This window comes from Eublepharis macularius, chromosome 4 (genome assembly GCF_028583425.1).
Source record: "Eublepharis macularius isolate TG4126 chromosome 4, MPM_Emac_v1.0, whole genome shotgun sequence".
NCBI lineage: Eukaryota > Metazoa > Chordata > Lepidosauria > Squamata > Eublepharidae > Eublepharis > Eublepharis macularius.
Window position 1 is genome coordinate 176,951,099 of NC_072793.1, and position 27,971 is coordinate 176,979,069.

Genomic DNA, 27,971 nt, shown 5'->3' on the forward strand with positions numbered 1-27,971 from the left:
GTGGCCGTGTGGCCCTGGTTTGAAATCAGCCAAGACATTGGCCATTCCAGTAAGGTAGAACAGCTAAACTGGCACTTGGAAAGAGTTTGAAGAAAGATGGTGATATTTGCTGCGTTGGTATTGGAGTTTCTGCCTCAACTGGCACATGAGGTCCCTGCTGCCAAGAGTTCCATGGATGGCCCCATTCCCATTTTTCACAAGTCCTTCCAGCCAGGGGACCTCATTGTTGCTGGTATCATTTCCCAGATTTATATCTTTTCTGACCTCATAACATTCGGAAGACATCCTTCTCAGGAACTCCTCGATGATACCATGTAAGAAATTCAGGTTTTATCTTTATCATCTAGATTTCTAGAGAACATCTCTCTATCTTTCCCCACTTCTTTTCCAAAACTGAATTGAGTTCTGAGCTCGGATAAACTTTTGATTTTCTTTTTTTAAAAAGGAGCCTTGAGCTATATAAACACCAAATTTCACTTTTCTGTGCCATGTATAAACAGTCTATATCTTTTGACGTCACTGTGAGTGAATGAAGCTGGGAAACTTCTTATATAAAAATGTTCTTAGTCATCTTTTTCCAACAGGTAGAAAAGAAACGTTCCAAATGGAAACCATAAAGCACAAAAAGATGAAAGTATAATCTGATTTAGATATGCACGTGTACAGGTGCTATCCAATCATTTCCGCAGTGGGCCAATGTTGGTTCACTCTTTTGTGCATTTGCACCACACCTTTCCATATAGCACAATAGAACTATAAAAGATAAACTGTACTGAAATGCAGTTGTTTGGTTCATAAGCAAGAGAGTTCTGATGATACATGTCAATCTCGTTGCAGGCTCATGACCCACTTGTACCAGCACATCCTGGCATTGGCGTTTGCTGTAGAGGAGATCAATGACAATCCACAGCTCCTGCCCAACATCACCCTGGGCTTCCACATTTACAATAACTACTTCAGTGTAAGCAGGACCTATCAGGCCTCAGTGGAACTTCTCTCTACGAGGGACAGGTTCATCCCAAACTACAAGTGTGACAGCCAGAACAACCTGATAGCAGTCGTAGGAGGACCGAGCTCTGACATAGATGTCCACATGACAAATATTCTGAACATCTACAAAGTTCCACAAGTAAGATGTATGGGTGGAGCAGGGGAAGTCAATAACCAATTCATATTCTCTTTCCTTTTTGGGGTATGTGTATGTATCTCTGTGTGTGTCTGTGCTAAACTTTCTATTTGGTGGTAAATTTCCTTAAGTATTTAGACACATTCGTAAAGCAAACAAGACCTTTCCAATATATCTTGAAATGTGACTACAACATCCATCTCCTCTTTGTAAAGTTTAGTTGACATATGGATCTTCTTCGGTGGTGACTGAGAAAAACCAAGCACCTTTCTCCCACTGGGTGTTTCCAAATGGAGCCCATCAATATAAGGGGATTCTCCACTTACTGCTGTATTTCAGGTGGATGTGGATTGGGGTGTTTTATCTGGATGTTGAAAGCGCAGAGCAGTTCCTACAGAACGCCCTTCCCTCTTTCTCCCAAAGTGGGATCTGTTTTGATTTCATACAGATGTTACCCACAATAACTTTTTCTTCTGAGATCAATGAAGCTATAGGAAAGGGGCTAGAGATGTACAAGATGGCTATGAGAAGCTCTGCCACTGCATTGGTTTTACATGGTGAAATTCAGACTATTATAAGTTTGAGGACAGTGTACCAGTTTGCAGAATGTGAGGATGCACCAACTAAAACAAAAGGCAAAATCTGGATTATGACAGCCCAGATAGATTTCACATCATTTCCGTTCCAAAGAAATTGGGACATAGATGTTATCATTCATGGGGCTTTATCTTTTGCAATTCACTCAGAGGAGGTGTTTGGATTCCACAAATTTATCCAGACGAGAAATCCTACTTTGGACACAGAAGATGGTTTTATTAAGGCGTTTTGGCAAAATGCATTTCACTGTTCATTACCCAACTCCACAGCCGTAAGCCAGGATAGGGAAATCTGCACCGGAGAGGAGAAGTTGGAAACGCTTCCGGGATCTGTTTTTGAAATGAGGATGACTGGCCATAGCTACAGCATCTACAATGCTATCTATTGTGTGGCACATGCCTTGCATAACATGCACATATCCCCGTTCAAACATAGAAGGATGGCTGATGGAGAAAGAAGGCAGTTTCTGAAACCACAGTTATGGCAGGTAATGTAGTCCAAGAGGAATTCTTCATATTCGTGGTGGGGAAAGCTGCTGTAGACCAAGGAGAATACTATCTCCCTTCAAAGCCTAGAGTTTTCATTATATTGCATAGTAAAGTCCCCTACTGCCTAGCAAATCAGCTTGGATATAACATATAATTTATGCACATTACATTTAATTCCTATGAACAAATATGCATATAAATGAGTTGTCCTTTGATAATGGATTACAAGCCAGTGTGGTTTACCTCTGAAATTCACCTGATGACAGCGACCACAAAATTGCTCGTAAATGAACACAAAATCCCTTAAGATTTAATAAAACAGTTAATAAACATATCCGATGCTTGTTACAAGGTTTCAAGCCTTTTGTTACATGTCAATAAGTTATGCCTGAGGGGTAGAAAGACATATAGGCAATTTCGATAGTTGCATATCCCAGGTCACCAAATTCCACCAGCTTTGTTCACTTGCGAACCATTTCCTCTAAACTGGCTAATTGTTTGGCAGAAGACCTAAGAAGGTCTATGGTTGTTGTGGGTTTTCCGGGCTGTATTGCCGTGGTCTTGGCATTGTAGTTCCTGAAGTTTCGCCAGCAGCTGTGGCTGGCATCTTCAGAGGTGTAGCACCAAAAGACAGAGATCTCTCAGGTGCTACACCTCTGAAGATGCCAGCCACAGCTGCTGGCGAAACGTCAGGAACTACAATGCCAAGACCACGGCAATACAGCCCGGAAAACCCACAACAACCATCGTTCTCCGGCCGTGAAAGCCTTCGACAATACATCTAAGAAGGTCTCCTTAAAAGTAAATCCTATTTTATTTGATGGGGTTTATTCCCAGTCTTCTGTTTTTCTTGCATCTGTTTTTTTTAAAAAATTATATATAAAAATAATTCATTGTATATATCATAGCTCCATAGCATGTATTTTAATGGGAATTACACCTGCTTTCCTTCCTTTTCCCATGTATGTAACTTTATCTATAGACTGAGAATTCATGCATCTGATGAAATAGATTCTCTCTATGAAAGCAAAAATGACAATACATTTGTTATTTTTCTTAACGGTATCATAAGATTCCTTTCTGTTTTACCACACGAAACTGTGACACTGAGAGATCTCTGTCTTTTGGTGCTACACCTCTGAAGATGCCAGCCACAGCTGCTGGCGAAACATCAGGAACTACAATGCTAAGATCACGGCAATACAGCCCGGAAAACCCACAACAACCATCGAAACTGACATGGCTATGCATCTTTTCTAATTATACAACGAGTGCCAAGATTTTACTAGGGCTTAGCCCAAGTCTTCTAAACCTGTGGATGTCACATCTTGTAGTAGTTTATTCAAAAATTAATTAAGTGGCATTTAGCGTAGCACTTCATTCGGGTTGTCTTGAACCTACTACCAGTTCACTGTGGGTGAAATTTTGACCGTGAGGAAGAAAAACAAATGTTCACTCTTCATTTTCTTCACATCATTGATTAATTTATAAGTTTCTATTTTATATAGCTTATCTAAGCCTTAATAATTGCGTAGAAGAAGCAGGGGCAGGTTTCCTTGACTCTTCCCAGACAAGCTGTGTTCCCTCCAAAAATGTCCTCCTCTTCTGATGACAACGGCGACTACTAACATTTGACTTATACTGCCCTTCAGGAAACTTAATATCCACTCAGAGCAGTTTACAAATTATGTTATTATTATCCCCACTACAAACACCCTGTGAGGTGGGTGGGGCTGAGAGAGAAGCTGTGGCAGACCCAAGGTCATCCAGCTGGCTTCAAGTGGAGGAGTGGGGAATCAAACCCAGTTTTCCAGATTAAGAGTCCTGCATTAATAATAATAATAACAACAACATTCGATTTATATGCCGCCCTTCAGGACAACTTAATGCCCACTCTGTGCGGTTTACAAAGTGTTATTATTACCCCACAACAATCACCCTGTGAGGTGGGTGGGGCTGAGAGAGCTCCATAGAACTGTGAATCGTCCAAGGTCACCCCGCTGGCTTTCGTGGAGGAGTGCAGAATCAAACCCGGCTCTCCAGATTAGAGTCCCGTGCTCTTAACCACTGCACCAAACTGGCTCTCCCCAACTGGTTCTCCCCTGTTCTCTTTGTATCAGCCCCTGTTAATTCCCACTGATTCTTATCTAATTTTGCACAGCCTGTTCTTCTCAATATTTATCTCTATAACCATGTTTTTAATTCTGTAATTTTATATTTGGTGGTGGAGAGTACCCTCAAGTCATAGCTGACTTATGACGACCTCTGGTGGGTGTTTTCATGGCGAGAGACTAACAAAGGGGGTTTGCCATTGCCTGCCTCTGCAACCCTAGTCATCATTGGAGGTCTCCCATCCAATTACTGACCAAGGCCAACCCTGCTTAGCTTCTGAGACCTGACAAGATCAGGCTCATCTGGGCTATCGAGGGCCGTTTCCACATGGCTTACCTGTTTGCGTTATGTCCCAGCAGATCGTGCAAAAAATGCAGAAGATTTCATTTTTTCACGTGAGATTTGCACGACTTCACATGACATCGTGCAAATCTCGCGCGAGAAAACACAATCTTCCGCGTTTTTTGCGCGATCCGCCGGGACACAACACAAGCAGGTAAGCCCAGGTCGGGCAATTTTATATTTACACACATTTATATGTCTACCAATATCAGATTCACATCTTTCTTACATCTGATGAAGAGGGGTCCAGTTGAAGCTCAATGACTACAGTAGCAAAGCTGCTAAGTATCAGTGGCCCCATCAATAAAATAATAACAACAACCTATTGCTTGACCAGTTTTTAAAATGTAGTTAAAGGCCTTCCAATCACTTGGGTAGGAGGTGGTTCTAACTTCAGACTTCATATGTGCTGTAGCTGAGTCTAAAACCTGATGCATTTTAAAACCACAAGCACAAAATTATAGTCACATGTTTAAACTAGAGTATTGTTTGCTTTGATAGAAACTGGAATTAAGGCATTCATGGGAGGCATTCAGTATTCTGCATTAATGGCTATCACAGGTCACAATGCATTCACAAGGTAGGGGAGGGGGAATCACATAGATACATTCTTGGGAAATATTAACATTTTCTCTTCTACTATTAAGTAAGTTTTAACACCCCAGACAGGGTAGGGATGAGGAGGAATGAAAATGAAAAATAAAGGGCTTGTGTGTGAGGGCAAACACAGAAGAATGAGAAGGCAGAAGGAATACCAGGTTGGTTGTTGGGTTTAGCCAGGGCTTTTTTTCAGCAGGAGCACGGTGGAACGGAGTTCCAGAACCTCTTGAAAATGGTCTAGATTGTCAGCGCGGAGAGCAATCTAAACTCCCCTCTGTCTGGAGATCAGGGGGCGGGGCCACCAGCCATGTGACCATTTTCTCCAAGGGCAACCCACTGAGTTCCACCACCTCTTTTCCCAGAAAAAAAGCCCTGGGTTTAGCAATATCTCTTGATTGGCAAGTGTTTGCCTCAACCTCACAATTTAAAAAGAGATTGCAACCATGGAGAACTTTCTGAAAAATCACTGCTAAAAAAAGTAGGGCAAACAGTACCAGGAAGTCGTATCTGCAGCTTATTCTAGTCAACTGCACCCCTAGCAGATGCAGTGCAGAATAAATTAAAATGCACTTGCTGAATACAGGATATTTCCAGCTTCACAGGTTCTAAAGCTGACTCAGGCCAAGAGGTAAGATGGAAAGACCAAGGGATGTCAGGTAGGCTTGCCGTACCCATACCCAAGATGGGGGAGCCCTCAGTCCCACCTGGCATGCCGCCCTGAGGTGGCAGGTGGAAAGGCACAGGGATGGGGCACCTGCACTCCCCTGTCACATCAGCGATGGAGGAATCCCAGTGCACACTGAAGGGAAGCTGAGCAAAAACTGCTCCTTTGTGTTCGGGGTCTACAGCCCAGCCCCCGGACTTACCTGGAGGAAAGGACGGGAGACCACCGGGAGACAGCAGCCCAGGTGCCTCAGCAGGCAGCCAGGCCCAGTACCAACCAGCCACAGGGGGAAGGGAAGAGACACCCAAGCCCCAGCCAGCCACAGGGGGAAGGGAAGAGACACCCAAGCCCCAGCCAGCCACAGGGGGAAGGGAAGAAACACCCAAGCCCCAGCCAGCCACAGGAGGAAGGGAAGAAACACCCAAGCCCCAGCCAGCCACAGGGGGAAGGGAAGGGACACCCAAGCCCCAGCCAGCCACAGGGGGAAGGGAAGAGACACCCAAGCCTCAGAGGGTTAGAAGGGGCAGGTGGAGACCAGCCAGCCCCACCCTCCAGTGGGAGTCCAGGGAGCCAGCAGGGGGCCAAGCTGAAGCCTACCAGCCAGCGAGGAGAAGCAGCCTCAGCAGCTCAGAGCCACACCCCAGCCTGCAGCCCTGCTGGAAAGCATTAACCTAGCACAGGGGATGCTAGGAGCTAAGCAGCTTCAGGTAGAGCTGCCTGGGGCATTCTGTGAGACGAGATGGACAGCCAGCCAGGGAGGCTCAGCTGTGCCTGCCTTCAGCCATCAGATCAGCCAGGGAGGCTGGACAGCCAGCCAACGAGGCTCAGGTGGACTGGCTCAGTGCTTCCAGCCAAACGAGCCCAGGTGCAGCTGCCTAGGCCAGCTAGGGCCCTGGGTGGAAGGCAGCAGGAGGGCGTGGTTAGCAGGCTGAGCCTGGCTAGGCTGAAGGGATAAAAGGGAAGCACACCCACAGGGTGGGGCGGAGCAGGAGCAGGAGCAGGAGCAGGAGCAGGAGCAGGAGCAGGAGCAGGAGCAGGAGCAGGAGCAGGAGCAGGAGCAGGAGCAGGAGCAGGAGCAGGAGCAGGAGCAGGAGCAGGAGCAGGAGCAGGAGCAGGAGCAGGAGCAGGAGCGTGGATGAAAGAGGAGGAGATGGCAGAGACCCAGGGGAGTGAGTGGCACAGGTTGAGCCGGCCAGCGAGTGGAGTGAGAGGGAGTCTGGGTGATGTATACTGCCCCTCCATCCACAGAGCAGGGTCCCGCAGAATCTCTAGCCCCCCTTTGACGTCAGGACCAGACCGCCCAGCGCCCCGCCCAGTGGTGGCCGCGGCAAGCCCTGACACTTTGCAGGCAGCTTTCACTCAGTTCCGCTTCAGCACTCACAGTGACTCCTCCCTACTCCATCCCGCTTATTTTCCAACATGATGGAGGAGTTGCAGTGCATGCAGGCTGAAGCTGAGCAGAATGAAAACTATCTCCAAGGGGGCAGTTTTCACTCAACTTGGCTTCAGAGTGCACCACAATTCCTCCATTGTGCTGGAAAATAGTGTATCCCATTGTTTCCCACATCCCAGCTTTGGCCCCTGGGACTTCTGTCAACCCTATTGCCAGGTCTCCCTAGCAACCAGTGATGGGGGGCAGTACTTATTGGTGTCCCTTATCTTTGCATGCACACTTTGTGTACGTGCGCTCCCGGCTGAGGCGTGGCAATGTCACTTCTGGAAGTGATATCATTGCGCTGGCTGTGGGAGCCCTGCACAAAGCACAGGAGCACGCCCACAGCCAGCTTGCTGATGTCACTTCCAGACAAGATGGCATGTTCCACGTTTCCTGGGTGGCCTGCTGGTGACAGGTGATCGCTGAATGGCTTGCCTCCCACAAGGGTAAACCACCAGGAGTTTGGCCACTACCTGTAGGTACCTGGGAACCCTACTGGCTCCCTCCCCCCAATTTTGTACCTCAAGTACCCACTACTTGGAGGCCCTGCATCAGGTCGGCCCTCTTTGGCACCTTTCCACTCTGTCACCATGGGTGAGCTACGGATTAGTACCCTCCCTACCCCACAAACCTGTTGATGAGTGCCAGTTTAGTGTAGTGGTTAAGAGCATGGGACTCTAATCGGGAGAACCGGGTTTGATCCCCCACTCCTCCTCTTGAAGCCAGCTGGGTGACCTTGGGTTGGTCACAGCTCTCTCAGAGCTCTCTCTGCCCCACCTGCCTCACAGGGTGATTGTTGTGGGGATAATAACATACTTTGTAAACTGTTCTGAGGGGGCGTTAAGTTGTCCGGAAGGGTGGTATATAAGTCTAATGATGTTGTTTTTGTTGTTATGGATGAGAATAGCAGAGGGGCATGCTTGACTCCTGAGTGCTGTCTTAGAAGGAGCGCAGTGCTTACCATTCAGAAGTGAACATGGGTGGAGAGAGCTTGTTTGGGACTGTAGTAGAAGAGTAAGAAGGTGCCAAAACCTGAAGGTGTCTCTGCTTTCTGTCGATACAAAAGTGCATTTTCCAAGCAGCCATAGACTTTTCATGGCTCTTTTATCAAAATCAAACATTTTGGATTCAAGCACAGTAAATGTCTCTTTTGTTTTTGAATCATGTTTTGTTTTTTATGTAGCTTCATAAATTCCTGAGCGCCGTCTCATTTAACAACAGTGCTGGGGAACGAGTTTTCTTCGACCAAAATGGGGAGATAGTAGGTGGATTTGATGTACTAAACTGGGTCACGTTCCCAAATCAGTCCTTTCTTAGAGTCAAAGCTGGACAGATAGACCCGAACATTCACTCAGAGAAACTGCTTACCGTTCATGAGGATATTATTGTATGGCCCAGCAAGTTCAACCAGGTAAAGTCCACATACATTAACGTGGTCTATATACTCATTTTCCCAATGTACAAACAATCTGTTTGAGTTCAGATGCTGAACTCAATTAGGTGAGAGACATGATCTCATTCTCCACATTTTTATCTGGCACTTGTAGTATCTCCCAGAGTTAGATTCTAAAGCTATATAATTATATGCACCTCTTTTTAGAAGGATTTTGTACTCAACATGAAGTGTATTTGATTGTATATGAATAATAATTACTTTGGAACAATATTTATTGGTTACTTATTAGTAACTGATCACATTTGTGGATTTAATTGGATGTATTGTACGTTGGATCAATTTTTTATTTGAGTATACACACTTCTAATTGGATAAGAATGAATTTCAATTGTGTTTAGCGACTAAACATGGGCACGAACCACATTACGAACTTCAAAAACCCACAAAATTGGTGATCGTGCGATCGCGATCCGGCAGTTTGTTTTTTTTTTAGAAAAATTTTTATTGGGTTAGAATATTATTATTTTTACATTACATTCAATTTTCCCCAAATTTTTCATTTCTAACCCCCTCCCTTTCCCCCCCTTTTGTTGACTTCCAACAGCTTTCCCCCCCTCTGTCCCTTTTCCCTTACTTCTATTAAATTCCTCTATCTAAAACAGATATACATTCTCCATTATATTAAGCAGTACATCTTTAACTCCTTTACTTACTATACACCCAAACTGTACGTCCTTGGATAAACAATTTATCCCCTTTTCCCATTTTGAATATTTCTATATATCATAAACCTATATATCATAAACCATAAAAATTTCCCACATTTAAATCAAACAAATCAAACAATTTGATTTGTTCTCTATATGTTACTCATTTCATCTTTTTATGGTAATTCTATATAGCTCATCACATAGTCAATCAATTTAACTCTTCTGTACATTCAGTTTGGTGCATATAAATCTTATCAAAGAAAGAAAATATTGTTAGTTACTCAATCCTCATGTTTAAACCTTATCATTAATTATTCTCTATCAATGTTCTATCAATTAACCTATACATATCTATATATATATATCAATCTATTAATCTAACTGCTTATAAGTTCACTTTTCTCTTCCTCCCCCGGTAAAGTCACCCCTCTCTTTTATACTTATATTATACTTCAGTAGTTCTCAAACTGCCACAGTTTTCCTCCCACCTCCCATTTCTTCTCCAGATGTTGTTTCAGCTTCTCCCAGTCCGTGTTAAACTGCCCTGAGTCCAGATCTCTCAATTTTCTCGTCATCTTGTCCATTTCAGCCATATACAGCAATTTGTAGATCCAATCTTCAATAGTTGGCACTTCTTGTACTTTCCATTTTTGCGCATACAAAAGTCTAGCTGCTGCTGTCATATAAAATATCAACGTCCTATGATGGGCTGGAATTCCCTCCATTCCCAAGTTTAGTAGCAGGAGTTCTGGGTTCTTATTTATTTGAAACTGTAAAATTTCACTCATTTCTCTTATTATTTCCCCCCAGTACTGCCTAGCTACCTCACACGACCACCACATGTGGTAGAGGGAGCCCTCATGTTTCTTACATTTCCAGCATTTATTAGAAGTATTCAAATTCCCTAGCGCAATCTTCTTTGGTGTCATGTACCAACGATAAATCATTTTGTAAATGTTCTCTTTAATATTAGTACATGTCGTTATCTTCATTGTAGTTTTCCACAAGTATTCCCATGCCTCCATTGTTATTTCTTTATTAAAATTTATAGCCCATTTCACCATCTGTGTTTTAACTGTCTCGTCCTCAGTATACCATTTCAGCAGTACTTGGTATACCTTGGATATTCTTTTCTTATCTTCTTTAAGAAGGGTCTGCTCTAGTTCCGAGTTCTCTGTTCGTATGCCCCCTTTTGCAGAGTCCGAATTGTATAAGTCTCTGATCTGCCTATACTGGAACCAATCATAGTTAGGTGATAGTTCCTCTTGCGTCTTTATTCTAAGTTTAGATACTTCAATTTTAGTTATTTCTTTGTACGTTAAGCATTGTTGTTCATTATCAACAGCTCTCGGGTCTATCACCTCATATGGAACCACCCACAAGGGGGTTCCTTCTTGTAGATAAATTCTGTACTTCTTCCAGATTGTATATAAACTTCTCCTTACAAAATGATGCAGGAACATCGAGTTGACCTTCACTTTGTCATGCCATAGGTATGCGTGCCATCCAAAAAATTTTTTATATCCCTCTAGGGCTAATAGTTTCTTATTCTTTAATGTCATCCACTCTTTTAGCCAAACTAGGCAGATTGCATCATGATAAAGTCTCAGGTTGGGCAGTTGCATTCCGCCTCTTTCCTTTGCATCTTGTAAAACTTTTACTTTCACTCGAGGCTTCTTGCCTGCCCAAACAAAATCTGATATTTTCCTCTGCCATTTTTCAAATTGTTTAGAGTCTCTGATGATTGGTATTGTCTGTAGCAAAAACATTACTCTTGGTAACACATTCATCTTAACTGCTGCAATCCTGCCCAGCCATGACAAGTTCAATCTATTCCATTTGATCAAGTCTCTCTCTATCTGAATCCATAATTTTTCATAATTATTCTTGAACAAATCTATATTTTTTGCAGTCAGCTCAACTCCCAAATATTTCACCTTACTAGTTACTTCACAATCCGTTGTTTCCATTAACAATTGTTGTTTCTGCTTAGTCATGTTTTTGCATAGTATCTTTGACTTCTTTTTGTTAATGAAGAAACCTGCCAAGTCTCCAAACTCCTTAATCTTATCTATCACTTTTGGCATGTTCTCCAGTGGGTCTTCTACAATTAACATTATGTCATCTGCAAATGCTCTGACCTTATATGAATAGTCCTTTATTTTTATTCCTCGTATTTCCTCGTCTTGTCGTATTTGTATCATCAGAATCTCCAATACTAAAATGAACAACAATGGAGATAACGGGCAACCTTGTCTTGTTCCTTTACTAATCGTCAATTTCTTGGTCAGTTCATCATTCACTACAATTGCTGCAGTCTGGTCTCTATAAATTTCCTTAATTGCTTTGACAAATCTTTCTCCCAGTTGTAGCTTTTCCATAGTGGCAAACATAAAGTCCCAGTTTAAATTGTCAAACGCTTTTTCAGCATCTACAAAGAAGAAACCAACCTCTTTGTCACAACGCTTGTCATAATATTCAATAGCATTGATCACTGTCCTTAAATTGTCTCTTATTTGTCTGTCTGGCAAAAAGCCTGCTTGTTCCTCCTCTATAACTTCCGAGAGCCACCCCTTCAATCTCTCCGCCAATATCTTCGCAAAAATTTTATAGTCATTGTTAAGTAGTGATATAGGTCTGTAATTTTTCACGTTGGTCAGGTCTTGGCCCTCTTTTGGGATCAATGATATATTCGCTTCACTCCAAGTATCTGGAATCCTTTGATCCCTAAAAACTCCATTCATCACCTCTTTTAGGAATGGTGCCAGTTCATTGGCCATTATCTTATAAAATTTAGCCGTAAGTCCATCTGGCCCTGGCGCCTTTCCTAGATTTGCGGATTGTATTGCCTTACTTATTTCCTCATCAGTTACTTCACTGTTCAACTTATTTCTCCAAGCTTCCGAGATTTCTGGAAGTTTGGTTTTCTCCAGATATGATGCTATTGATTCTTTGTTTACTTCTTTTTTATTATACAGCTTAGCATAAAATTTATAAAAGGCTCTACTGATGGTAGTCTGCTCCAAGTATGTTTTATTTTCTTCACAGATTTTATTTATTGTTTTCTTTTCCCTTTTCTTCTTCAATTGCCATGCCAAATATTTCCCAGGTTTATTGGCACCCTCAAACGCTTTTTGATTCAATCTTTTAAGGTTCCACTCCAATTCTTTATTACTCATTGCTGTTAGCTGTTCTTGAAGAATTTTGATTTCCTGGTATATTTTCTTTTTTCCTGGTCTCTTTTTTAACTGTGCTTCTTTGGCTTTTATTTTCTCCTCAATCTCTTGTCTTTTCTCCTCTTTCTTTTTCCTTGCTCTACCATTTAAGTCCATTAGTATGCCCCTTACAACCGCCTTGTATGCATCCCAAACTTTGTTGGTTGGTACTTCTTTGTTCACGTTGTATTGTATGAAAAACTTTGTCTCTCTTCTCAATATTTCCATATTCTCTCTTTCCTGTAACAAGTCCTCATTTATTCTCCAGGCTTTCCTTTTTCTCCTTTTTCCAAATTTCCATATAATTGGGTTGTGATCTGAGCCTACCATCGGCATTATTTCTACCTCCTTAGTCCATAACGCTAAGTCTTTTGAGGCCCAGATCATGTCAATTCTTGATAATGTAAGATGCCTTGCAGAATAAAAAGTAAACTGTCTGGTTTTAGGATATTCTCTCCTCCATACATCTTCGAGAGTCTCTTGTTGAATCAACTCAAAAAAAAGCTTTGGCAATAGTCCTCTTTTCTTTTGTGCTGTTGTAGTCTTTTTGTCTAATTCCAAATCTGTCACTCCATTGAAGTCTCCAGCAAGAATTATCTGGTCATATGCAAGATCGTCTAAATGCTTCCTTAAATCCTCAAAGAAGCTTTCCTTTGCACCATTAGGTGCATAAAGTCCGACTACCAACACTCTCTTTAAATTCCAATTACATTCCACTGCTACAAATCTAGCTTCCACATCTCTCATAACAAATTTTGGCTGCAGCTCCTCCTTTATGTACAACACCACTCCTCTTTTTTTCTTGTTGGAGGCCGCTACAAATTCTTTGCCCAATTTTCCAGATTTTAAATATTTTACATCCTGTTTTCTAATATGGGTCTCCTGCAAACAAACAATATCACATTTTTGTTTTAGTAGCCAATGAAAAATATTTTTCCTCTTATTCGGTGAGTTTAGTCCATTTACATTCCAAGATAATACTTTACACTCCATATTCATAGTTTTGTTGGTAAGTCTTTTTCATTGTCCTTAATAAATCGCTCCATCTCCCGCTCAGATCTGATGCGTTTTTTTGCCCCTCCAAACTCAAAGGACACTCCTTCCGGTAGCTCCCATCTGTACCTAATATTCATGTCCTTCAAAGTCTGAATTAGCACTTTATATTTTTTCCGGTCCAATAACACTGATCTGGGCAGTTCCTTCATTATAATAATCGTCTTGCCATCAATCTCCAATGGATCTTGAAACTGTTTTGTCACAATCCTCTCTTTCATGTTTCTAGTTGTAAACTGCACAATCACATCCCTTGGTAATTTCCTCTGGGTTGCAATTCTCGAGTTCACACGGTACGCCACATCTAGGATAGCCACAACTTCCTCCTCCTCCTTCCCCAGGTATTCAGCCAACACCTCAGTCATCTGTTCTTGCGCTGACTTTCCTTCCACTTCTGGCAAGCCACGAAAACGTAGCTGCTTCTCCATATGTTTAGTTTCTGCAACTGACATTCTCCCCTTCACCAATCTCATCTCTGTTTGTTGCATGTCTGCTAAATTCTCCATCGCGTCTTCTACTGTTTTAACTCTCTGCTGCGTTCCTTGTAGTTCACTTCGTATTGTTTCCATACCTTTTTTCACTTCTGACAGCTCCGATTTTACTGTCTGTGTAACCTCTTTAACCTCTTTTATCAGCTCCAATTTCGTGTCCTTAAGTTCTTTAATCATATCTAAAAGTTTTTTGTCCAGGTTTTTATCCAGGTTTTCTATTGCCGATTGCCACTCTTTTTTTGACATCGTGGGGCTTGCTTTAGCTCGCTCCCACGAATCCGCTCTCTTCCTTAACTCCGTGGCGTAAAATTTAACGTTTTTCTATTTTAAATGTCCCGGTCTTCTTATAGAAATTAAGTTTTAAAGAGTCCAAAATGTCGGGCGTCTTTTCTCTATGGTTTCTCTATGATTTTGTAATCCAAAATGGCCTACTTCCTCTTCCGCTGAAGCCGCGACCCTTCCCCTTTCAAAAATGGCGATTCCCTACTTCCTGCCCTCCAGCAAGGGCCGCTTCTCTCCAGCCACTCTATTGTTATTACGCACTTCCTGTCTCCCGTCTTCCCACAGCAGATCTCGCGATGGTGTCTTTTTCTCACAGCTCCAAAGCCACAGGTATTCAAAACAATAGTCCCATTTCTTTAATAACTTCTTTAAACTTAGTCTCTTTTTAAATTCGATTCCTGCCGAGTCTTCCCCTCCTTTTCACTAGTCTGTTGCAGTTTAAAAATCTACTTTTTTTCCTCTCTGTTTTTATCAATCTGTCCCGTCTCAGAAGATAATGATCTTTACCTTCTCTTCACTTTTCTCGGGTTGTAATCGCTGTTTCGATTTTAAGTTCTCCTCTCAGCTTCTTCCCCCAATCGATGCTTGGGTATGTAGGTCTTATGCCAGCCGAATTGGCCCCAAAACTGCCGCAGAGATTATAGCCGACCCGTCGCAAGGTGGGACCTCAAGGATCGGGGGGAGACTCGCTGTGTAGAGCCCCCCCTCGTCCGAGATCTAGCTCACCCTAGGGTCTTGAGCGTTCTTTGCCTGCTCCCCGCCTGAGAGCAGTCGGCCGCGGGCTATTTTCACCCCGCCGGCCGGTTAAAACGGCAGTCCGGTCAGCTCCGCAAGTGGAGCTGCGTTAGACCTCCATGGATCCCAAACAGGAAGTCCGCGATCCGGCAGTTTGTGATTGTCCACAGCAAACGAACCAGTGTTCAGAAGAAGCCTGGTTCAGCGCGTTTGGCCATGGTTCGGGAAGCCAGACAGTCAGGCGCCATCAATCAATTCCCCTGGAAACGGAGCCGGGGGAATGCCTGAACTCTGTCTGTGGTCCTTCTGTCGCCCTGGAAACCCGAATCGAAGCCCAGCTTACCTTGATCAGCAGGTCTTCCTTCCAACCATGGAGCTGCAAAGTAGTTACAAGTTGGGAGAAGACACCCGGGGGAGGGAGGGGGTGTTCTGTAGCCACGGGCACTCCAATCTCATCTCCAATCTGCAATCTCACTGCAATCTCACTGCAATCTGCAAACCCTGATAGGCAGCTCTGACGGCCAAACACAGACTTCCTGTGTTGCTCTATGGGACCTCATCTTATAAAAAGCACTACCCTCTTAGGCTGGCTTTCACTTTCAGCGAGCAGTGGAGTGTGAGAGCTGTTGCTTGCTGCTTGCTAGCCTTGGTAGCCTTTGAGGAGAGACAGAGAGACTATAATTGAGCTTGGATTTTTGTGGGAGTTTCCTGGGGCCTCGGATCGGAGAGGGTATAATTCCAAGATCCCTATTGCAATCTTGACAAAACTTGGGTGCTGGCTGGAGGAGAACCTGCTACACACTCCCTGTGAATGTGGGCTCTCTAAGTGCAGTGGGGGCTGTTCTGAGCACCACGAGCTGCGAACCGGTTCAGCAACAGGAAATGTTCATTGAAGTTCGCGACTTCGGGATTGTCTTCGGCACCGAATCACAAACTGCAGATTCATTAATTTTTTTGGATTCGTGCCCATGTCTATTAGCGACCCTTATCTCAGTGTTTTTTGTAGTTGGTTATTTTGAGCACTGTGGTTCCTCTTGACTGTTTTGCTTCAATTAGGAGGATTTTGTGGCATTCTGAGTAAATATGTATAGGATATGTCAATCATTCAGGATTTTCTGAGAATCCTCAGAATATCTTATAAATATGTTTAACAACTGCAAAGACCCAGGAACAGAATAAAACCTTCATCCTGAAACATAAAATAAAGAAGAAAAAGAAAAAAGAACCAGTAACACTGATGATTGTATCAAACAACAGAAAATTTTGTGCAAATTGTACTTGACCATACAAGTATACAAAATGGGTTGCTGTGTTAGTCTGTCTGTAGCAATAGAGAAGAGCAAGAGTCCCAGAACACCTATAAGACTAACAAAATTTGTGGTAGGGTATGAGCTTTCGTGAAGTGAGCTGTGACTCACGAAAGCTCATAACTTATCACAAATTGTGTTAGTCTTATAGGTGCTCCTGGACTCTGGCTCTTCTCTATTGTACTTAACTATGTTGTAATACAGAAGGCATTGAACTAGAAGCTCCATGCATTCAGAATGGATTTCAGCAGTAGTGAAAGCAGCCATACTAAACATCAAAACATAATTTCATTTGTGGACAGACATGGCCTCTTTCTCAGTGCAATGGCAACTGTAATACTGGTTCTAGAAGAAGAAAGAAGGAAGGGAAGCCATTTTGTTGCTATGATTGTCTTCCATGTCCAGAAGGGAAAATTTCCAATAAGAAAGGTAAGGAAACATGGTGTAAAGAATTTCTCAAAAATATTTTCTGTGATCCAACACTCCATAGTTTGACATCAGTGGGTATAAGCAGTCATTTTGCTATTCTTTGAAGTCATTTATGAGGCGGTGGCTGACTTAGAATACTTGAAACAGTTGTCAGTGATTTGTTAACAAATACTCTTCCCCCCCCTTTTCTACTGTGCACCAGATCAAAATGAACATAATGCACTGTCATTTATGCTGTACTTCAGATTTTTTAATACAAATATATGTAAAACTGATAAATTTTTGAGGGACACTGGCTGAATCCACACACCCTCGGAGTGTCCCGACGTTGCGCTAAATGTTTGCTAAACACCTGGAAGTATAGCGTCTTTCTAGCATGATTTCTGAATCGCACTAGAAAGACGCTACACTTCCGGGTGTTTAGCGAACATTTAGCGCAACGCCGGGACACTCCGAGGGTGTGTGGATTCAGCCGCTTTGAAGGACATAAGCAGAAATGGAGAGCAAAAAGAAAGGTAAGGAGAACAGGTGTGAAGGAGGAAAAAATTAATGCTGGTTTGGCGAATCAAAGGTCCAAAGAAAACATTTTTTTTCCTCTGAAAGCTCAGTAAAATTTGAACTGAACTAGGTTCAATTGAATGGAATCGTTTATTCAAAAAGGAAAATAAATGGTTTTAAACTCCCTAAATGCTATCATCATGTTAATGAGTGAAGCCCTGGCATTTGGGCAAAAAACAGTGTTTTTCAAATTGGTCCCTCTCTAATCACTTGTAATCTCTAATAACGATGCACTCTTGTGCATATAACTGTACCTGATTACATCAAATAGTTATCATAGCATGTCCAGGTAAGACTGATGTAGTCATAACTATCAGCTTATGAAATCAAAAGAATACCTTCAGGGATTACCTTCCTTTGATCATTAAGACTTTGTTTGCACCTGGCAAACATAATTGCAAGAGAAAGTTAGAAGCATGTTCTTAGCTGATATGCACCACACGTAGATTTTCTATGCACAAAAATAGTATTTTCATTTTTCAGATACGGATGACTGTTTCCAATGTCCAGAAGATCATTATCCAAACAATGAGCAGAATCTATGCCTTCCAAAAGATATAATCTACTTGTCTTATGAAGAACCTTTGGGCATCATTCTGGCTATCTTTGCGATTTCCTTTTCTTTCATCACAGTGCTGGTGCTTGGCATCTTCATTAAGCACCACAACACTCCCATAGTCAAAGCCAACAACCAAAATCTGACCTATTCACTTCTCATTTCCCTCCTGCTCTCCTTCCTTTGTGCTTTGCTATTCATTGGGCATCCTGGAAAGGTGACCTGTCTCCTTCGACAAACGGCTTTTGGCATCATCTTCTCAGTTGCCGTTTCCTGTGTGTTGACCAAAACTGCCATTGTGGTTCTGGCTTTCCTGGCCACCAAGCCTGGGTCCAAGATGAGAAAATGGGTGGGGAATCAACTGACCACCTTCATTGTTCTTTTCACTTCTCTTATACAAGCCGCCATATGCACTGGCTGGCTGGCAACTTCTCCTCCATTCCCAGATTTTGACATGCATTCATTGACTCAAGAAATTGTACTGGGATGTAATGAAGGGTCAGTCACCATGTTTTGCTGTGTCTTGGGATACTTGGGCTTCCTGGCCATTATCAGCTTCACCGTGGCTTTCCTAGCCAGAAAGTTACCTGACAGTTTCAATGAAGCCAAGTTCATCACCTTCAGCATGTTGGTCTTTTGCAGCGTTTGGCTGACCTTTGTTCCAACCTATTTGAGCACCAAAGGAAAATCCATGGTGGCTGCGGAAGTCTTCTCCATCTTGGCCTCCAGTGCTGGGTTGCTGGGCTGCATCTTTCCCCCAAAATGCTATATTATTTTGCTGAGGCCTGATTTGAATAGCAGGGGACATATGATATGGAGAAAACACTGAAAGAAAAATACCTTTAAAGATCAATGCATACCAGTTGGAAGTCAAAGGGCTGGATCCAACCAGTTCTGCCGTGGATGATAAAGGGTCAAGAGGTCTCCTTTGACCACCCAGAAAGGCAGTGCTGGGGATCACGTGACAACCATGGACAAAAATCATGGGGGATATTGGCTACAGTGTAACCTGTATCAACAGCAGCAGCAACAACAACAACAACATTCAATTTATATACTGCCGTTCAGGACAACTTAACACCCTCCCAGAGCAGTTTATGTTATTATTATCCCCACAACAATCACCCTGTGAGGTGGGTGTGGCTGAGAGAGCTCTGAGAGAGTTGTGACTGACCCAAGGTCACCCAGCTGGCTTCAAGCGGAGGAGTGGGGAAACAAACCCGGTTCTCCAGATTAGAGTCCTGCTGCTCTTAATCACTACACCAAACTGGCTCTCACATTAACTGAACTACACTAAACTGTATCTAATATTATCATATTAAATAAATAGCATTAATGTTTAAACAAACAATAAGTAACAATAAATCTAGGTATCAAACCCCAGTGGGAAATATTGAGTGCAACAGCTACTGAACTAAAGAAATAATGAAAGGAAGAAAAATATTATTTTATAGTACATTAATTGTATTGCTGTATCCCAAAATTTTCCCTGTCCTGGATAGCCCAAGTGAATAATCAGGCTTCATGAAAAAGGATTGTGAACTTCTGGGGTGAGAAAAAGCAGAGACAAAATGTGCATGTGTGGGTGTAGGAATCTGTAACCAGAATGCTTTGTGTCACGTATGCAGTATGTTCAAGGAAAATACAACTGGTTTGTTTCCGAATGACAGAGGAGATAGTTCTCTTTCAGGGTCATTACAGATAAGACCCATAGCAACCTGCTATTCTAGTGACACCAAAATGTTTTCTTAACTAGCATGGAATTTTCCTCACCACCTGCTTTGTTTTCACTTGTACCTTCCCATTGCGGCAAACTATGACCAATGAACTCAAGGCAAGTTAAAACATAAAGGTTGTATCCTGGGCCTTTGTTTGGCAGAAACTGCCTGCCATTTGGAGATGGTACGGTTCTCCGGCATGTGCTGAATAAACCAATCAATATGTAAACCTGTTTTTATTTCATTATTTTCCATGATTCATGGTAAGTACCATTTAGATGTGTGCATTTTGACATACCCAAGCTGAAATTATCCCCAAATTTGCTGTTTCAAGTCAGTGTGGGACACCTGAAATGATGCAAAACACTCGTGAAATTCTGGTAGGAATTTGGGGGTGTTTCTGGGATTCAAAGAGGCACGGGAGAGGGGAGGGAAAGAGAAGAAGCCAGCCTGGGAAACAGCGGTTAGTCAGTCCCTTAAAACTTTACAAGACCAAGGATCCCAAACTGGGCTTAGAAGAATATTGCTGGGATTAGGGACACACTGCTAATCTCTTTAATCCAAGGGCCTGGAAAAATCTCTGCTACATGGAAGACAGAGAACAGGGAAAAAATATCAGAAATAATAAAAAAAATCAGTCTGTTCTGTGAAGGCCAATGATGTGTACAGTGCTGGGTGGACTGGCTTTTAGCAAGCTGCTCCTCTGGAAACCTAGTGGGTCTCTAAGGTGCCACTGGACTTTAATCTTACTCTTCTACTACAGACCAACATGGCTACGCCCCTGAAACTAGCTAGATTTGAATCTCACAAAGATCATGCTGACTTTACTAATTACAGAGCAACTTTCTTGAACCTCTCAAATCTCTGAACGACTAGAAGACTTGGGGACTTGGGGAAAGGTGATTACCTGCCTTGTCATTATCAAGACCCCTATGATTAAATTCTTCTTGTGGAAATCTCACAGCGAAACAATGGCCACTTTTAAAACAAATAGTCAAATGCGACTCAATTTTGTGCATCGGAGACCTGGAAGACTGAGGGGTGCTGATCTCTGTCAAAGGTAGACGTCCTCCTTTGTTAGGACAAAAATTCAGACATGAATTTGTGATGCTAAAAGGAGCAGTAGTAGTTTAGGATTAGACTGTCAGACGAGGGTCTGAAAGAACAAGCTTTAGATCGTCATTCTATACTGAATCTCTCTCTGTTACTTTTTCTGGTCCAGTCCTGCTCTCCAAGTCTTGAATTTCTTGTGGTTCAGAGCATCAGTTTTGCACTGCAGAAGCCTCCGATTTCCCCGCTAGAGACCTTAGAGATCTGCTGTCAGACTGAGCAGTCATTAGTAAGCTCGACAGAACAAGGGCCTGAAACAGTCCGAGGCAGGTCCATAAATACTTCACAGGGTCGGTGTGATGAAATGGAGAATTGTCTCTGCCATTCCTTGGCAAGAGGGCAGACTAAAATTGAACTACATAAGACTCTTAGTTCTTTGTTGGTGTTTTTTTCCCTCCATAACTTTACTGCAGATGGATTCTCTTCCGCTTGCACATTTTATTTACAAATGTCACATTCATGCTGTTTTAACCAAAAACAACTTTTCACGTTTGTTTTCCCCATTTGTGGTTTGAAATAGCAACCTGTGATTTCCATTACATTTTCTGTTTAGTCATGCTGAAATTTTCTCATAAATGTACAGCTCCCCCCCAGTTTATTGTTGCTTTAGTAAATCAGCATTCCATATCATTTAATAAACATGAATCAGATGCATAATATGTGTAAGTTGTGTATACATTGCATAGAAACACTGCACAAATTACATTCAAAATGAGAATGAATCACAGACACTTTGCTTATCTCTCTTACATTTGAACCAGTGCGTGTCTAGGAGATGATTCAGTTATCTAGCTGGAATTTGGATCATATGTTGCCACCATTCCCACTGGTTTTGGTGTTGCAGCTATTCCTGATGATGCCTCCTGATGCTGTCAGCCCCAGACTGAAATCTATTTGCCCTGGGCAGCCGAAAGCCTCTCATCCTTTCCGTAATACCAGAGCTGATATTATCATTGGGGGATTTGTATCCATTTCAATTATTGACAGTGTTCTACTCAGCTTTACAGTAAAGCCAAACCCCACCACATATGTGTGGTAAGTCTATGTTGCTTCAAAAGTTGAGCACTGGGCCTTTAGAGGACTCTCATTGCACTTGTATCATTCTTGAGTAAACCATTCTGTTGTGGGTTTCAGGTAAGACGTGCTGCTTCAAGCGTGCCTATTCATCCCTTAGACACTGTGATACCAAATGCTGATTTGCCTGTATAAATAGGCAGTCTCAAATCTGATGTCACAGAATTTCTGTGTTATTTCAAACACAATGATCTGTTCAAGGATGGAGCCTGAAGTCATCTTATACAAAAGATTCCAGTGCATGTGCAAATCAGCATTACCTTTTCAAGATTCTGGATAATAAGCTTAACTGCAACAAGTTAAACCATCTGAGAAAGAAGAGCCTGTATCAAAATATAGTGGCTTGGAGCTTTCCATAGACACAAGAATGTTCACCCATAGAGTGTGACTTTCTTACCTCCCTCCCTCCACTGCAGCCCCAAATGCTGTCAGAGTGTGAACATAACTCTGGCAAGATTCAGGCATTGTCAGATCATTCTAATCTAAATGACAGCTAAGTCATGTGATCGTCCAAGGTTGCACGGTTGCATCAGCCAGATGTGTTGAGTGCAAAGGTAAATACTGATTGGATGTAAGTTATATAAATGTACTATGTGTACAGTGTATTGTGTGCCTGCATAGGTATCAGAGTCTGGCGAAGCACTTTGCCGCTCTGAGTTGTAAAGGCTATTGGACTGTGTATATATATATCTGTAAATAAATCTGTATATAGTTCAGCTTACTTGGTGTGGTCTCTGCTGCATCTAACCTGCTAGCCAGTAAGCTGCTAGAAAGCTTTGCGTCAAATGCTCCCCCTTGAAATCAACCCACTTTTTAAAATCTCCATTTAGAACTTTCGCCCCTACTTTCAGTAGGAAACAAGACAATCATCCATTGTGGAACCTGGAGCTTTTCAGCACAACCAGAAGTCTACTGAAAAATGCCCCTTCCTTTTCTGAAGCACCAATATTGTGCTTGTCAGTGTTTGGAGGATAATGTTTTTGCTAATATTTGGGCCACCAGCCTGCCCCCTGTACATGCAGAGTGTCTTTAGAGGGCCTATATGCCACTTTGATGCTGGGAACGTTGATATGGTGTAGGGTGTACTTTGAAATATCCAAGCAATTCACATCAAGCCAAGTCTTTCACAGAACTTAATATATGGGCATCACCTGTCACTCTCATCCTTTTAGATTCCCCTGAGCATTCCCCTCTGCTTGCAGCTTTGCAAGATATAGGACCCCTCTTATGGATATTTTTCATGTTGCTGCACTCTTTTTCATCACCATGAATGCACTCCCATGCATACATTCTTAGGAACAAATTTTCTTGCTAAAACGACGGAGTCTGAGCAAACGTTTGCATAAGGTGAATCGTCTAAAATAAGTAAGTGGCACCTTTCTGTCATTGAATTTCATTGTCAGGGAGTGCAGCAGCAAGATTTATCAGTGTTGGGTTGGGAAAACATGGCAGCACTAAGAAGGCTTTGAGTTACACCCCACTTGTATTTCTGTGGCAAGGTCTACAGTTAGAGGTTTATGGAAATGAAACATTTCTTTTTATGATACCAAGTGGTCCACAAACAGCAAAATCTTTTCTTTAGGGTACTGCCTAAAAACTATCAAAATGTTCTTGCCTTTATCTTTGCTATTAACGAGATCAGCAAGAATAATCTCTTATCCAACATGACGCTGGAATCAAAGATCTATAACAATTATTTTAATACTCGAGTAACATGTCGGAACACTTTGGATCTACTCTTTGGAGGACCACTGACTCATGGTGTACGAGGGCATCAACTGATAGCCACCGTTGGCGCACTTACCTCCCCAAACTCCATTCAGATGGCCAACATCTTAACTCCCTTCAAGATTCCACAGGTGGGTGTGTTTTTAGTGATTCACAGATACAGACATTTAGCAATAGAGAAGTGCTTTTCAATACCCTGTCTGTGTCCCCACCTTCACATTTTTCAGCTCTCATAAAGTCATGATCTTTCTTCTTAGGTCAGTTATGGTTCCTTTGACTCTACACTGAATGATAGAACTCAGTTCCCTTATTTCTTCTCAATGGTTCCCAATGAAAATCCTCAGTATATCGGGATTGTTCAGCTCCTTAAACATTTTGGGTGGAATTGGATTGGCCTCTTCACATCAGATGATGACAGGGGAGAAACATTTCTTCGAAACTTGATACCAAGGTTGTTCCAGAGTAATATTTGTATTGCTTTGAAAGAACTGATTCCGACAGTGAGAAGTTACCTAGAAACGAAATCAACTGAAGAAATCTTGGGAAGGATAGCTTTTAATCTCTTGTTGAACAAAGCCAGCATCATCCTTGTGTATGGAGATGGTCAGTCTATGGAATGTTTACGAATAATTCTAGAATCAAGTGAATTTCATCAGGGGCTACCAATAGAGCGAGTTTGGATTACAACTTCACAATGGGACGTCACAAGTATTTTCCGTGGGAATAAATTGACAGTAAAATCCCTCAATGGCACCTTGTCCTTTGCGCTACACACTAACGTGGTGTCAGGATTCCAGGACTTCATTCAGACCATTAATCCATATCAGTCTAAGATATATTACATCCAAAAATTCTGGATCAATGCATTTCTCTGCTCACTACCATTATATAATCTTTATTACCCCAATGCTGGAAACTGCACAGGGGAGGAGAAACTTGAGAGCCTTCCAGGAACTGTGTTTGCAATGGGAATGTCTGGGCAGAGCTATGGCATCTACAATGCTGTCTATGCTGTAGCACATGCTGTCCGTGCTGTGTACTCACTGAGAGCTCAACAGAAAGCCACGAGGAAAGGCAATCATGTCAGCATTCAGCCATGGCAGGTCAGTCTTTTAGTCATTATCATTCATCTATAAGGAGCTGATTAGCTCACAAGGACACAGATGCCACTGTAGGGAGTAAGTGTGCACCCAGAATCTGTTCTCCTTTAACTTTAAATTTCCTGCTGGATAAGAAAAACACAAACTATTTAGCGCATTTACCTGTGGCCATGTGTAGAACTTTTACCGTAGCTCCCTGCACTGTTTCATGACAAGCAATGTTTGGGGGTTGGCATCAAAGGATGCCTTTAAACAGTCATTTGCCTGTGTGGTACTAAAGGATTAGAGACTGGGACCATTGTCCTTTTTGTGCAAGTCCAGAAGCCATGACAGAGAGAAGATTGCCTTATCTTGCACCCAGCAGTTCTGCCAGTGCTTCAGTTGCTTGGGGGCATCCTTGGCCATGGAGGCAAACAACATGGTCTTGTATGCTGCCATTGAGATGTGTGCTGGGAGTTCCCTACCCCTGGAATATGATGAAATAAGAAAATCAGCACTCTTGGCTCTTTTACAAGGTCATTCAGCAGAAAATATGGTCACCCTGTCTTTTTTCCCCTTGGGATAATGTTAGTGTTACTTTAATGGCCATTTTTATTCCAAAAAAGGTAGCCACTAAAACTAGTTTCTGATTACTGACTGAATTTCAAGATTCCGTAATGTTTTCTACCTGTTTTGATAACTAATTAACATGTGTACAGTTCAGTAAGGCCAGTTGAGGCCAGGGTATTCCCCTCTCTTGTTTCACAACATGGATTGAGGTTTCTTGCTTGAGTGCTGCAGGCTAAAAGAGCATCTCTGATTTAATCAGCAAGATTTCTCCTTTAGAGTGTCCAAAGCTTCCATTTGAGTCCCTGCATGTATTTTTGATGGCTCAAGTTGTGCCACAGACAAGCAAAAAAGAATGAATGGAAGGGGTGATAATAATTGGAATAAAATCTAGTTTGTCACCAAAGGGGGAACCACATCAGTCTATTTCAAAAAAGACTGAAATGTCTTTGGGTAATTGAAGTTTATTGTGGCTTAAATTTTCACAATGATGCTGCAGAGTGAAGACATGGAAAGGATCTGACCATCAGGAGCATTCAGGTGCGCTCCTAGAAGGTTCCCATATGTGGCTGGGCCATCTTAGATGTGCTTCTATCAAAGAAAATAGGGAAGAGATTAATTGAACTTTATAACTCTGGTGTGGGTTCCTGCTAAGCAAGGATCCTGACCAGTGGTTGTGAAGTGGTTACACACTTGTAAGCCCCCTTGTTCCTTAACATTAGTTCCTGAGAGGTTGGAAGAAAACCCATGGATAGCATACGTCTTTACTTAGATGCCACCCCTTTCCCTCACTCTTGGGTATAGAACACTCCTACCCAGGTATGAACCACTACCAGCAACAATTCTGAGAGTATCTACTGATAAATGGATTCAACCACCTAGGATTCCAGATATGCAAGGAAATTTAGAGTCTCTGCCTAGTTGCTTCACCTGCTGTTTTGCTCCTATAAGCTAGCCTGGGGATGATCTATCACAGCTTCCCACCTTCGAGCTATTCTCCTTCAGTGATGGTGAACAAACTTGATCCCATTACCACCTTTTGGATATCAAAAGCAAATAGGAGTTGTGTGTTTCCAAATGCCATACTTTAAAAGATTTAAAATATTTTTTAAAATTCTACTATATAAAAGGGTGTGTTCCAGACGACTCACTTCCTACACTGGTATACCACCAGAGGGTGCTGCTGTGGTGTAAATCCCAGCCTGGGATAAGGAGTGGAGAAGGTGGTAATGCCCACTCCGACCCCCCAGCTGGAATCAGGAGTGGAGCAGGATGCAGTGTCTACCTCCTGTTTTCACCTGGCTGGGATCAGGAGCAGAGCATGAGGCAATACTACCCCACCTTCACATGGCTGGGATCAGGTGTGGAGCAAGAGACAATGCCTGCTCCCTGTCTTCACCCGGCCAGGATCTGACACAGAGTAGGTGGCAATGCCTACCCCCTGCCTTCACCCACCGAGGATCAGGAGTGGATTAGGTACCAATGCCTGCCCCCATCTTCACCCACCCAGGATCAGGAATAGAGGAGCTGGTAAAGCCTTCCCCCTGCCTTCACTTGGCCAGGATGAGGTGCAGAGCAGGTGGCCATGCCTGGCCACTGCCTTCACCTGGCCAGGATCAAAAGCGGAATAAGTGGCAATGCCTGCTCCCTGTCTTCACCCAGCCAGGATCTGACACAGAGTAGGTGGCAATCCGTGCCCCCCACCTTCACCCTGTCAGGATCAGGAGAGGATTAGGTACTGATGCCTGTCCCGTCTTCACCCACCCAGGATCAGGAATGGAGGGGCTGGTAATGCTTGCTCCCCCTGCCTTCACCTGGCCGCGATGGAGGTGCAGAGCAGGTTGCCATGCCGGACCACCCGCCTTCACACAGCTGGGATCAGGAGTGGAGCAGGTAGCAATGCCCACCCCCTGCCTTCACCTGGCCAGGATCAGGTGGCAATGCCTGCCCCCACCTTCTATAAGCTGGGGTCAGGAGTGGAGTGGTTGGCAATCCCTGCCCCCACCTTCACCCGGCCAGGATCAGGTGTGGAGCTGGAGGCAATGCCGGCCCCCCACCTTCACCCAACCAGGATCAGGTGTAGAGCAGGAGGCAATGCCCATCCCCAGCCTTCATCTGCCAGGATCAGGCACAGAGTAGGTGGCAATGCTCACCCCCCTGCCTTCACTCAGCCAGGATCAGGCAAGGAGCACATGGCAATGACTGCCCCTGCCTTCACCCAGCTGGGATCAGGTGTGAAGCAGGAGGCAATGCCCACCCCCTGCCTTCACCCTGCTGGGATCAGGCATGGAAAAGGTGGCAATCCCCCTCTTCATCTAGCTGAGATCAGACATGGCACAGGAGGTAATGCCTGTCCACTTTATCCAACCAGGATCAAGTGTGGAACAGGTCACAAGCCCACCCCCCTTCACTCAAAGGGGATCAGGAGTGGAGCAGGTGGTAATGCCCGCCTGCCCACCCTTCCCTTTCTAGAGCCCATTGCATTTTTCTCTACATCGGGCTTAGTTCCTAGTCCTTAATAAATGGGGGAAAAAATACACCTGCTCTGTTCAAGTGCCAAGCTGAGCAAGGGTACAAAGAAAAGTTGAAAACACAATCC

General features: G+C 43.2%; 1 protein-coding gene across 1 annotated transcript; it reads left to right on the forward strand.

Moving 5' to 3' along the window:
* Nucleotides 1-96: 96 nt before the first annotated feature.
* LOC129327914 (vomeronasal type-2 receptor 26-like) lies at nt 97-18,925 on the forward strand. Its single transcript, XM_054976660.1, has 6 exons — nt 97-314; nt 952-1,129; nt 1,347-2,210; nt 8,548-8,775; nt 16,856-16,982; nt 18,024-18,925. Exons 1-6 carry the CDS (start codon nt 97-99, stop codon nt 18,923-18,925), a joined length of 2,517 nt encoding a protein of 838 aa, XP_054832635.1.
* The last annotated feature ends 9,046 nt before the right edge of the window (nt 18,926-27,971 follow it).